Genomic DNA, 13,541 nt, shown 5'->3' with positions numbered 1-13,541 from the left:
TTGCCTTCGCCGCCGCCTCCCAGAGCGCCCGCCCAGCACCTGGTCTCCAGGTGCCCTCTCGGCCCCTCTGACGTCACGCCCTGCACGAGGCAAGGTGCCAGGAGGGCCCCGGGCTGCAGGCCCCCGGCCTCCGGGGCCTTCAGCCAGCCATTCATTCATTCATTCCACACCTAAGTGCGCGCCCACTGTGGGCCTGGACCGTGGTGGGAGCAGGGCCTAAACTGGTGAGTCGCCCAGGTCCCTGCCCTCACGGAGCTCACGCTCGAGCCGGGGACACACGTGACGCGACGAGCACGGTCATTTCCGAGGGTGGCATGGGACTTGAAGAAAACCGCGGTAGGGATGTGACAGGGGTGCCGGCGGCCAGCGGCGGGCAGGGCGGCCGCAGACGGCCTTGCTGACGAGCTGGCGGCGAGAGGGGCGCTCGAGGAAGAGGAGGAGGAGGAGGGCGCCGGCCGCGAGGTTTCAGACGCCGGGACCCGGCGGGAGGCCGACGCGCGGTGCGCGGAGCCGCCGGGGAAGTAGTCCCGGCCAGGCGCGCGGCCCCGCCCCTGCCGGGCGGAGGGACGCATCACGCAGGGGTGGGGGAGCCGGATCCGTGCGCAGGGTTGCTAAGGGTGAAACTTTTCATTGACTTTGCTCACTTCGGGCCGGGGCGCGGGAAGGTGCGGTTCGTCGGGCGAGAGAAGCCAGTGGCTTGGGCGACACGGGGCCCGAAGGACAGGACCGCCCGCCGGCCCCAGCCGGCCCGCCCTCCGGCCCCTGACACGAGCCTCCCGCCGGTCCTCCATCCCCGCGCCGTCGCCACCGGCCCCCCGGCCCCCGCCGCCGAGCCCGGCCTCCGGAGAGCTGAAAGAATTATTTCGAGAGTCGGAGCCCGTGACCCGCTCCTCCGCCCCTCCACCCTGAAGGAAGGGAAAGGACACCTCGCCCCGGTCCGCGGTGCCCGGGGAGGAAGGGAGAGTGACCCCCTGTCCCGCGCGCAGGACCACCCTGGAGGCAGAAGCCGCCCCGAGGCCGGCCCACCGCCCCGCCGCTGCGGAGACCCGAGTGAGTGAGGGGGGCCCTGGGGGCGGGGGGCCCCACCCCGAAAGGCGACCGGGCCGAGCGCCTCCCCCCACCCACCCCGGCTCTCCGCTTGGCTGGACGCTCCTCGCCGCCGCGGGCCGCGCACCCCCAGCCCGCCCGCCTGAACGACTTTTTCCTCTCCCCTTGCGCCCTCCCTGCGGAGCCGCCTGGCTCTGCGTTCCTCTTCCGCTCCTCGGATCCTGCTTTCCCCAGAGCCGCCGCCTCTCCCGGTTCCAAGTCCAAGTGTGATCCCCCTCCTGGGTGGGGTGCATTTCTTCCCTTCCCGGTCTCCCCCCGTTTATTCCTCCAGTTCTGCGTATCCCAGAGACTCGCTCGATCTTTCTTGCTCCCCGAAGAAATCCTCTCCACCATCACTAAATAAAACAGCAAGGAAGGGGATCCAGGCCTTGTTTCTCTGCCTCGTTTGCCGTGTGCGGGGTGGGGGGTAGGGGTCGCAGTTAACTTAGTTCTGGCCCCCTGGAGCCTGAGGACAGAAGGTTGGACAGACCCCTTTCGGCGATGGGACCCTTCGGTGGTGACCATCCTCTAGCTGCTGGGCCGGGAGTCACCATTTTAGCTGGAACCTTTTATCCTCTTCACTGTTTTAATGGAAAACTGGACAGTGAGAGGGGGGAAAAAAACAAAACCCTGGGATAGGGGTTCTTAACCTTTTTTGTTCCACGGACTCTTTTGCTAGTCACATGAAAACCCCTTACTAAGTCCACACTATACTGTGGACTTATCACACCCCCACCAACATATCCCCACAAGAATCATGTGGGTTTTTTTTTAATTTCAGTTCAAGCTCACCGACCCCTTGAGAACCTCTGCCCGAGAACCATCCTGGTGGTTGGGTTCTGGCCAGCCTTGGCAAGGTGGCCTGGGGGGAAGAAGCCCTGCGCCTAACCCCTTCCCCTCCCGCCTGGAGGATGGACTTTGCCCTTGGCCACAAAGGGAGGGTGAGGAGGGGCAGCAGCCTACACAGCAGATTTCAACTTGGGGTCAGCCGACTGGGTTTCGGGTACCTGCTTAGTATCTAAACTTTCTCCTTTTTGTCTTCCTGCCCACCCCACCCTGAGAGTGAGTCCCTCAGCTCTGTGATTTCCCAGCGGAAAAATACCCCTGTTGCTTCCTTGGGCCGCTTTCCACCCCTCCATGGAAAAGAAGCTTGTGTGGGAGGAGGGATTAGGGAGGTTTAATGCCCTGTAAGGGAGCTTTGCGAGGATCTGGTAAGTCTGGTCCCTAGAGGAGGTCCTGCAGTGGGGAGGAGGCTCACAAACAGAATTTTAAGTATTAGAGGACATTCAGATGTCAAATGAACGGTTTTCCCTTCCTGGCAGAGGAAAAGTCTGCTCGGGAACCTTTTCCCACTTCCTTGGCCCGGGTCTGGTTACTCAGACTTGGATGAGAAGCGGGGTGAGGCTTGGAGCCTGGTGGCGTCGGGCCTTCTGATGATCGACCCCGCGGCACCCCACAGCTTAACTGGGAGTTTCTTTGGCCAGAGGGCGGGATAAATAGTTTCTTTCCTGCCCTTCCTGGCGGTGGGGGTGCTGGAGCCGAGCCCGCTGGGCAGTAAATGAAAAGGCTCGTTTCTCTTTGAATCCACCGTCCCTACAGCAACCCGGGACAGCGACTGCCCAGCCCAAGGAATTCAGATTAAGCGGGTGTGTGTGCATGTGTGTGTGTAGGTGGGGAATGTGACCTTATCTTTCTCTCCCCCAGCCTACTCCCTTCACCCAGAAAAAAAAAACTCATTAGAAGCAGATCCTTAATTCAACAGTCATGGGAGGCCGGAAGGAAACGGGAAAAAAAGTTCAACCTGTCGTGAAGCCTAGACAAGGCTGTGATGGGGTGATACAATGTGGGGAGTAGGCCTTATGAGCAGATTTTATATAAAACGTATTGGGCTCTGGGCGGTGGGGGGGGGGGGCCGTCCACCACAGCGCGCATGTGCGTCGGAAACTTTTCCCCGGCTCTGGAGCGTCGGCCTGCTCCCCTCGCCGGGCATGCGTACTTCAGCCAGCTGAGCCTTCGCGAAGCATGCCGGGAAGTGCAGTGTGCCTCGAAAGTAGGTCACTAGCTTCTACCTGAGCTCGAGGTTGCTGCGGACTACAATTCCCAGGGCGCGGGGCGCGCCTTTTCCGCCCCGACCACTAGGTTGGGGCTCGGTGGAGTCTTGTAGCGTCTGAGGAACCTGGACTGTCTCAGAAAGGGCCTTCTTAGTCAGGAGGGGCTTTGTAGTCACACCCGAGCTTGGCCTGGCTATATTTGGGGGATGGTGAGAGACTTTGGGCGGGGTGGCGCAGTCAGTCGACACAAGTCCTGGAAGTCGTTCAACCCACAGCCGCCTGTCTGGGCTGCCGCCCCCGGACCCACGGGGTGGGGCCGGGGCCTATCCTTCGTCTCCTTCGAGCCTGGCGCAGGCACCCTCCCCCGGCATCGGGACTCTTCCCGTGTACCCAGTTTGTAACACCTCCTGGCCTTGTTAAAATTGAGGACACCTCCCCACTCTTCCCTTTTCTGCGCTCATTTGAATCTGGTAACGTTTGATTGTAGGGTGTTAAAAATATTTTTATTCTTTTTTTTTTTTTTCATTTAATTTCCATTTTATTGTTTTTTTCCCCTCAGAAAGTAGGATTCTTCAGTCTTCAAGGACTCAGCTCTTACCTCGTGGAGTAGCACCCGCAGGTCTAAATCGGGGTGGGGCTTCGGCCCTTCCAGGCTTCACGAGACCAGTTTCTGAGCACCTTGCTGTGAATGGCACAACTCACGCAGTAATAATGTAGTTTCACATACAGCTTAGGAAGCACACAAGCTCGAAGACACCTTGCTTGGGAAATGTCCCTGACGGCTGCAGCCTCTACTGTATTTCCAATGACGAGCTTCTTAATGGCTTTGTACTTGGGCACGCAGCAGGCCCAGTTCCTGCAGGAATAGGCTGCACGTGGCTGCGGCCCTGGTTGGCAGCACCATGACCGTTGTTCCTTTTCTTTGTCATCTCGGAAGCATACACAGAAAAGAGCTATTTTTATTCTTAAAAGCCTTTATGTTATGTCCGAAGTTCTCTCTGAACTCTGTATACCATGTCGTTGACTGAGGCCTCCACCCAGCTTTATCCCACCTTTCTTCCCTCATCTTTGTTATTCTCTTAAGCATTTATTCTTTAAAATAGTAGTCAGCCCAAGAAATCTGCATCCAGGTTTTACTGTTACTCGTGTTTATGTTTTAGTTGCTGGAAGTAAACTAGTGAAGGAGAGTAGGATTTTTAATGAAATTGAACAGAATTTTCTCTTGCATTTGCAACTTTTTAATATAGTGACAAAAAGTAGATTTTGCTGTTTTTAAACACTTAAGCTTTTCTCCTCCTTTTTGCTACCTTCCTGGCCCTTTGCATCAGGGTTGGAAAAGATTTTAGAGGTCCTCTCTGGCCTGCTTAAATTGAATCTACTTACTCCTTTTATTAAAGGGTAGTTATTTCTAAGATTTCTAATTTACCACATTTCCATTAACATTTTATGTATAAGACCTAGAATTTGTCCTTAGGCTTTTTTTTTAAAATGAAAAAACTCATCTGAATGGTCCTTCCTATGTAGCTAACAACAAGACAGGGCCGGTGATTTAATCCTCTGTTCCATAAGCTTCTTGAAGTCAAAATTAGAGCCTGCGCTGATAGGGCAGAAAATCTGATTCTGGTTGTCCGGCATTTTTGTAAAATTGCACCTCACAGCCATCTGGCCTGGCCTGTTCTCCCATTAAAGAAGCGAAGGTGGCATTACATACTTCCTTATTTGTGCAGCAGCAACACTGAGGCATAAATTGGTGTTGCAGCCTTAGTTGCTTATGCTGAGGAAAATGGGTAGCTAGGCAGAGCCGATGACAGTGACTCTCTTGTATTTCAGGGTGGGAGGCTTATTTCCCGGTGACTTTGGCCTGCATTTAAAAGGCCCCCATTTTAAGGACTGAACTGTTAGGAAAGGTTAACTTAGAAAGCAGTCATGTGGCAAAGTTTGAGGCAAAGAAGTTCCTTGGTCTGGGTGAGATTTCAAGAGACTATGGGGTACCTTGAGAGGTGTGTCATATTTGAGCTTCAGTCTGTTTTACTTATCAACAAGCTTTGAAAATACTTTTTTAAACTCCAGCCCTATTCCTGGGAACTGTTCTTTATAACTTTGTATTCTCCTCCATGGTGGACACCTCTTAGAGACAGCGATGGCCCTCTCCATTCTTGAGTGGAGACTTGAGGTCCTGGTAACTAGCTTGCATCTGGTGGTGAATTCTCGTAAACAAAAAGCTAATCCTCGTAAACAAAAAAGCCCCTCCTTCTTCCTACCATTTGTCTTCTCTTTAAACCTAGGACACTGGAAATTATTTATGGTGAGAACAGACATTTGAAGAAACTTGGACATTAAAGGCAAGATAGAGGATAGGCTAAGGGGGAAATGAGGGTTTCCTGAATCCTGAGCATCTCTGTGGAGGGCAGGGGAAGGGTCATTGTCGGGATATTTCTGCAGACTCCTCTTGAGACCCACTCTGTTGATCCTCTGGCCTGAAATAGGGCTGGAGCTAGATCTAGCCACTGTGGTATGCTACTATAGGTTATTTCTCCAGATTGATCTAGTGCTGCCTCTCTGCTGCATTCATCCCAGGGTTCTTTTTCTGAAGATTCAGTCCTAAATATGCTCCCGGGAGCTGTGACCTCAGGCCTGAGAATTATAGGGAAATGAGCTGGAGCCATTGTTTGGAAAACTCAAGATCCACAGGCCTGGAATTAGCACCTGGATACTCCATGCTGGATCCAGAAGGGATTTTAATCAAAATCCAGCCCCTAGTCTTTCGCAGGACAGAAGACATAACAGAAGATATCTTTGACTGATCGTGAACCGGCTTTGTCTCTGCTGAGCTCAGCAGCACAGCCTCACCTAGAGATCTGGCTGGAGGCCCCGCCCCCCCGCCCACAGATGGCCCTTTTCAGTTCAGTTCTCCAGAGCATGAGTTTGGGTGCTGACCTCAGTGGGATCTGGCTACGAGAGGTCCCAAAATAACAGTCTGAATGTTGCTCTTGGGCTGCTTGCTCTCCAGGGATCTCCAAGCACTTGATAAATCTGATCTGGTGCCGGGGACAGGTGGTCAGACAGTCCCTGAGAGACTGAGTGATGATGGGTCCCTAGCTGGAGGCTGCAGGGTGATGGAAAATTCCTTTCCTCTGCCATCCTTATTACCTGCACTTTAGCCAGAGACTACGGACTCCGTGAGGCTACACCAGCACTGCTGCTAGCACCTGTTGGCCTACAGAGCCCTGCTTCCCTGTCCTTTCCTGTGTTGCTCGGCGGCAGCCCGCCTGGTCAGGCCTTCTGTACCCTTGTTGGGACACAGCTCTGGTTGTGACAGGTCTGAACTTTTTCCTGGGGGTCACGCTCTTGTCTCCAATCCTGGAGGCTCAATAGATGGAAATGCAAACCTGGGTTATGCTAGAGTTCTTAAATCAGTTCCACAAACCCAGACTGAGCACCCATGGAACCCAGGAGAGCAAACTGAATGGGATTTAAGTCAAAGCCCCCAGTGGAGATTTGACAGAGCTACTTGTTGTTCAGTGATCTCTCTTTCCATTTAAGGAGGAAAACTAGAGATTTTAAATTTATATCTTGGCCTGTGGTAGTTTGAGGGCACAACTTCACCAAGACATCGCAGGCTGTTGGCCAGAGCCTTCCCTTCTCCAGCTGAATTAGGGATTCTGTTTTTTGGTGTCATTTACAGTGTCCTTAGTTTTCAAAATGGCAGAAACTACAGCACCACTCTTTCCTTAGAAAAAGTTAATGGCTAACTTTACAAGGGCCTACTATATGCCGGGCACAACATGAAGCAATTTACATCCTTGAACGACCTTAAGCTTCATGATAGTCTCATTTTACAGGTGAGGAAAGCCCAGAAAAAGAAAATGACTTGCCCAGAGTCACACAATGAAGCTAGTCATTGGTGGTGCAGAAATGGGACCCTGGCCCATGTAACCTGGAGCTGGTGCTCGTCTGCCCTTTGAGGTTGGTCATTTCCCTTCGTCCCTAGCTTCCTGCCTCTCTACTCATAGCACCCCTCTCTTCTCATTTCCCAGAGCCATCTGGAGCCTAAGCCTGCCTGCCTGCCTGACATCTGCCACTGCCCTCGGCCTGTGCACGTGCCCTGTGCTGATTCTTTGCCTAGGAGAGGACCATGCAGCTAGAGATCAAAGTGGCCCTGAACTTCATCATCTCCTACTTGTACAACAAACTGCCCCGGCGCCGGGCAGACCTGTTTGGGGAGGAGCTAGAGCGGCTCCTGAAAAAGAAATATGAAGGCCACTGGTACCCTGACAAGCCGCTGAAGGGCTCTGGCTTCCGCTGTGTCCACATTGGGGAGACAGTGGACCCTGTGGTGGAGCTGGCCGCTAAGCGGAGCGGCCTGGCAGTGGAAGACGTGCGGGCCAATGTGCCTGAGGAGCTTAGTGTCTGGATTGACCCTTTTGAGGTGTCTTACCAGATTGGCGAGAAAGGGGCTGTGAAAGTTCTGTATCTGGATGACAGTGAGGGCTGTGGTGCCCCAGAGCTGGACAAGGAGATCAAGAGCAGTTTCAACCCTGACGCCCAGGTATTTGTGCCCATTGGCAGTCAGGACAGCTCCCTGTCCAACTCCCCATCGCCATCCTTTGGCCAGTCTCCCAGCCCCACCTTCATCCCCCGCTCTGCCCAGCCCATCACCTTTACCACCGCCTCCTTCGCTGCCACCAAGTTTGGTTCCACCAAGATGAAGAAGGGTGGGGGGGCCGCGAGTGCTGGGGGTGTGGCCAGTGGTGGTGGAAGTGGCCAGCAGCCACCACCACAGCAGCCGCGCCTGGCCCGCTCTCCCACCAACAGTCTGCTGAAGCATAAGAGCCTCTCTCTGTCTATGCATTCTCTGAACTTCATCGGGGCCAACCCAGCTCCTCAGTCCCAGCTCTCACCCAATGCCAAGGAGTTCGTGTACAACGGTGGTGGCTCGCCCAGCCTCTTCTTTGAGGGGGCTGATGGCCAGGGCAGTGGCACCCCAGCCCCCTTTGGGGGTAGTGGCGCAGGCACCTGCAACAGCAGCAGCTTTGACATGGCCCAGGTGTTTGGAGGTGGTGCCAACAGCCTCTTCCTGGAGAAGACGCCCTTCGTGGAAGGCCTCAGCTACAACCTGAACACCATGCAGTATCCCAGCCAGCCGTTCCAGCCCGTTGTGCTGGCCAACTGACCACCCCCGCCCCCAGGGCCAGGAGCACCCAAGACCATGGAAAAGAGAAAGGAAAGGCCAAAAAAAGAGGAAAAGAAAAATACACAAAAATCGTTTCCAATCTTCTCACCCTCACTTCTAGAAAAAAGATCCAGCTAGGGCGAGGAGTGGGAGGGGCTCCCGAAGCACCTATCGTATGTGTAACTCAACTCTCTACTGCTTTCCTGCCTGCCTCTGATTTATCTGGTTGGTTTGGGTTTTATGTTTTTCTTTTTTTTTTTTTTACACGTAGTTTTCTATATAACATCTTTGGTTAGTGGCTTCCTGTGCTAAGAATGGTCCCGCGTGAATCGCTGCTCTCTCCTTCCCTCTCCTCCCTTCTCCCCTTCCTCCTCCGCCACTCACCTTACTTAGGGTTGGTGTGTCCAGGCTCACAGGGAAGGAAGAGCTGCAGCTGGAGCCTGACCCTCTGGAGGGGAGGGAGCACCTGGCCCCAAGTCACTGCCTGTCACCCACCTGCCCTCTCACTCAAAAGCCATCCAACCTCAGCAGGCCTTCTCCGCTCCTGCCACCCAAATAGGTCTGGCCCCTGCCCCCACTCCTCTCAGGCCTGGGTCACCCTCCCCCTAGAGCTGGTGCCTGTGACTTCAGGGAGGGTAGCACTTTCTCTAATTGAACTCCTTTCATCTCTGACCTTTGCCCGCCCCTCCCCATGGCCCAGAATGTCACTCATGGCCTGGAGAGAGCCAGACCCAGCCGAGGAGCTGTGTGTACAGTGGCCTCTCCCGTGCAACCCCTTCTTCCCTTGGCCCAAAGCTGTGGGTAGGAAAATGGGGGGCGTGTGGGCCTGTGTATGTGCCTGTGCACATGGCTTGCCATCCTGTTTTAAAGGATTCCAAGCCATGTGAAACTAGCCCTCTGGGTGTGACTGTGGGTTACAGCAAGTGCTTATTTATGTGCGAGGTTGGGGAGTGGGCCAGGGTGAGTTGCCAGTCCTTTTTAGGGTAGTACAGACAGTGGTAGGACTGCAGCTGAGCCTAAGACACTCCCAGGGGAAGGCACTGCAGAAGGAACTGGTTTCCAGACTGTGGAGGCATCTGCACTTTTGTTTTTGACCAAAAAAAAAATAGGTTAGCTGAGGAAATAGCCAAGCCTCTGATGCCTAAGAGGAGTGCCTGGACTTTGACCTTCCTGCCCTGTGATCCTTGCCTCCAAGATGGGAGCTGCTCATCTGAGCGCCTCGGGGTGAGGGGTGGGGGGCTGAGGTGGGTGGGGCAGGGGCAGGGTGGGCGTTTTTGCTCAGTGCCTGTAGTGGGCAGTCCTGAGCCTTGAATTGAGACTGTTGTCTTTGGGTTGTAGATGTTCTGTTGCAGTACATGTGTGTCCCTGTCTGTTGAGAACTTCACCTCCTGCCATCCCCCTCCCCACCCTGACCCAACCCCATCGGGCCTTGATTTCGTGAGGAGCAGTCTCCGTCAGGCCAGGCTGGACAGGCCCTTGGCCGTCCCCAGGATGTGTTTGGATTGTGGAGATTATAGAACAGCGCTCGCTCCCCTTCTCTACCACAAGAGAGTTTTCCCCACCCCTGGTGGGCCAGCTTCCATGCCATGATGCTTTGGCAAGGGGGCCACATGGCATCAGGGCCCCTTGCCAGGAAGGACCAGAGCTCCTGGCGCGTCACCCCAACCCTCCCTCCCCAGCGACTCTAGGTGGGCAACTGCTGTGGCGGTGGGTCCAGCCCAGACAGACACTGCCAGACTCCTCTCCCTGCGACGGGCACCAGCTCTACCTCCCCCAGCCGGGCACTGCCCTGGCTTCTCGACCCAGCACCATCTGTCCCCCTAGACTTCTCAGGGGCCAGCCCTGCCTGGGCCACCCTTTTCTTCCTCCTCAGCTCCCGCACAGGTGACAGGCCCAGGCAGGTAGCCGCTCTCCAGGAAAGGTTGGCTGCTGCCTTATTTCCCCTCCAGGCCTCTCCTCCCACACTCATGCACACCCATCTCGGGGTCTGCTTGTTTCTCACACATAGGGTGAGGGGAGACCAACCCCTTAGTCTCTCTTGAAATATGAGAAATGTGTGTTCAGGAACCTGGCTTCCCGTGCTGGGGCTTGGGCCTAGGTCAGTCTGTCTTGTCTCAAATCTAGGCATTTTGCTTCAATTTTATTTTATTTTTTAAGAAAACAAAAACCTGCACTAATTTACCTGGTTTCGTAGGAATTTTTTTTTTTATTTTTTACATTTTTGGTGTCCGTTTGTATTGAATAATTTGCTACATTTGTAAAATGTAAGAGGTATATATAATATATGTATATTTCTAACGTAAAATGTAATTTTTTTCTTTTCAAGATTTTTTCTTAAAAAGAGGAGAGAAACAAAAGATATTTTTTCAGGAAAAACAAACTTTAAAATAAAAAAAGGAGAATAAAACCTTTTTCTCCCCTTTCCCTACCCTTTCTCTCTATCTACCCCTCTTTCCCAGGAACAAATCAAAAGGTGGATTGTCTTGTAAAGAATGTAAACTTTTAGTCCAGAATGATGTCCTTTCCTCAATGCAGTGAGCTGTAGATTCTCTGGTTTTATCCCTGGGATGGGAAGGGGGGGCATTGAGGCAAATGCGGAGAAGAGCTTGGGGAGCAGGATATTGAATTTTTTCTTTAGTGAAGGAGGAATACAATCAAGCATTTTGTATTCAGAATGTTGTGCAATATTTTGGAATGGGACATTGGTGTGTTTAGAAATTTAGTTTAAAAACAAAACAAAAAGATTGATCAAATCTGTACAGTTTATATTGTTCCAGATTTTTTTAAGTTTGTATTAAAAGCATGATATATAATAGCCTTCTGCTGGGACCTGGCTCCTTTTGTGATGGAGAGCGGGGAGCGTGGGCGTGACCCTGCCCGTTGGCCTCAAGAAGCACCCGGGCACCCTCCTAGTGGCCGGGCCCCATTTGGACACCATCGCCAGGGTGTCCCTTTTGACCACCTCTCCCCTCGACACGGCATGCTGTGGTAGGCCTGCGTTCTACATGGAAGGAAGGTGCACGAGGGGGAGCTCCCCAGTTTCCTCCCTAGCAGGTCCTTGAGGGCTGGGAACCTTCGTGACTCATGTTCCTTGGAGGAGGAGGGAGGGCTCAGCCCCCAGCTTGCTCTGGATTATGCCTGCCCACCCCAAGCCGCTAGACGCTTAGGCAGGCGAGCGTGAGAAGAGCTCGCCCAGGCCTGGTCCTGTCCTGAACCAGGTGCTGGGAAGCACAGCCCTTTTCTCTTCGGGCACTGGGCAATCGAGAGCTTCATTAGCCCAGAGAGGAGGCACCCGGGCCCCACCTCCCGCTGTCTCCTGAGCTCAGCCACCTGCTCACTCTCGCAGGGCCCTGGGACACTTCTCATTTTCCCCTTCCTGAGAGCAAGCTGCTGTTGGTGCTGCCCATTTGGAAGGGAAACTACCCGTCGAGCACCTTCTCTGCCAGGGCCCCCAGGTTGAAGGCAGACAGCCAGGACTTGTTGAGATTTAGTTCACCCCCACAGCAACCTGGTGATAGAGGTGTCACACCCATTTTACACTTGAGAAATGGGCTCTTAAGTTACACTAGCTGCCCAAATTTAAAAACTCGTCAGCGATGAGCCTGCGCTTTTGGTCCCTGTGCCTCATTTATCCATTCATTTGTTATGAGCACAGTGCCAGGCCTTTGTCCAATGGGGGGGAAATCGGGCCCAGGCCCTGCCATCACAGACCTGAGATCCTTGTGCCGGCGTTCACGACTGAGAACCAAGATGGACGAGTAGCACAGCCCACCCTGCCGCCTTCTCTGCTGCCACCTCCGGGTTGGGGCAGGAGGACAAGCAGCTGATCTTCTGGGACATCAGTAGGGTGGGCGTTCTGGGGGCCCAAGCTCCAAAGAGGCCCACATTGGTCCCTCTTACCCCAGCACGTGACCTGGGCTTAGAAGCTCTCAGGTGCCCCGATGTCCTGCTCCGCCCATGGACCACTGCCCCTCCCTGGAGCCTGCCTGGCAGGACAACCAGGCAGTGTCAGGGATCTCGCCTCTGTCCTGCCAGGGAGAAGCCCACCTGCACAGGCTGCCCCCTCAGGGCGGAGGTGGCAGGCCCCTGGCACCCTCAGGGCTACGGGTGTTAATACAAATAAAGCCCCTGACACAAGTCCCAACACAGTAAGTGCCCACAACAGCACCCACGCTGCTCCCTGCCCTGTGCTCAGGAGAAGGACTGGATGAGGCTGCCAGCTCAGGTGCCATGACCATCCTCCCTGCCAATCCCTCTTGCTGAAGACATTGAGACTCGGCTTGAACAAACCCCTGGAATCTCCACAGCAGGGGCACAGAAGTGGTTCATTCACACAGCCATGCCTCTCTTTATCGCACCAAACGCTCTCCAGGTCTGAAGCCATGAAGAAGTGAAGGGTTGCTGGGGCCCCTGCCCTACAGCAGAGGAAGAAAGAACATTCTGGTAGACTTAGAACATTCTAAGTAAGGCTCGTTTACCCAACACACCCTGCATGAGCACCACTCTACCCTGGGAGCACAGTTACAAACCAAGCTGCTGGACAAGGACACGCAGAGGGGGCTTCCTGGAAGAGGTGAAGAAAGTACAAGTCAGCCAGGAAGGAGAAGAGCAAGGCCAAGTTCCCGCCCGGGGGGAAAGCCTGTCGGGAGGCGACCCACCAGGAAGGCGCTTGGACTCCGCTCCCAGCCTGGCGACCCTGAACAAACCACTCGGGCCCCACAGCTCCCTCACCTCTGAGATGGGGCAAGGCCTTGTACCTACGTGTGAGAATTGAGTGAAATAATGGGTGGAAAAGCTGAGTACAGGGGCTGGCCCGGAGGAAACAACGCAGTATCGTTTTCATCATCGCCATCGTGGGGCCATCAGCAGACACCACCAGCCCAGCCACGCCCAGGCGCCCTGCGTCAGCGAAAGCCGCGACCCGCCGGCGGCAGAACCCGGCCCACCTGGGAGGGGACACGCCCTTCCTGGAGCAGAGGCCCTGGGTGGGAGTCCTGGCAAAGGGTGCCAACTCCACTCCTCCACCCTCCAGGAACCGGCCTTCGGCCTCGGGATGGGACCTGGCCCTGGATGTGTGTCCTGAAACCTCCTGGGAGTTTCTCCCTCGGGAGGCAGACGGGCGGGCGGTCCAGGTGAGTCACCGTGGCTGGAGAACCCTGCTTCCTCGTCACTGCCTGCCTGAGTCAGCGCCTGTGGGCCACGGGGATGCCCCTGTCTGGGCAGGGGGTGGG

General features: G+C 54.6%; 1 protein-coding gene across 1 annotated transcript; it reads left to right on the top strand.

The window, feature by feature from the left end:
• The first annotated feature begins 323 nt into the window (after positions 1 to 323).
• Positions 324 to 11,125, top strand: TOB2 (transducer of ERBB2, 2). Its single transcript, XM_058309193.2, has 2 exons — positions 324 to 1,050; positions 7,175 to 11,125. The coding sequence occupies exon 2, from the start codon at positions 7,273 to 7,275 to the stop codon at positions 8,308 to 8,310; it is 1,038 nt and encodes a 345-aa protein (XP_058165176.1). The 5' UTR covers positions 324 to 1,050; positions 7,175 to 7,272; the 3' UTR covers positions 8,311 to 11,125.
• Positions 11,126 to 13,541: the final 2,416 nt, after the last annotated feature.

This window comes from Dasypus novemcinctus, chromosome 12 (genome assembly GCF_030445035.2).
Source record: "Dasypus novemcinctus isolate mDasNov1 chromosome 12, mDasNov1.1.hap2, whole genome shotgun sequence".
Classification (NCBI taxonomy): domain Eukaryota; kingdom Metazoa; phylum Chordata; class Mammalia; order Cingulata; family Dasypodidae; genus Dasypus; species Dasypus novemcinctus.
Note: the sequence above shows the minus strand (reverse complement) of the source record. Positions and strands in the feature narration are given on the sequence as shown.

What these genes read in the sequence shown, in the direction of transcription:
- TOB2 (XM_058309193.2), top strand. Translation starts at nt 7,273, where the DNA reads ATGCAGCTAGAGATCAAAGTGGCCCTGAACTTCATCATCTCCTACTTG.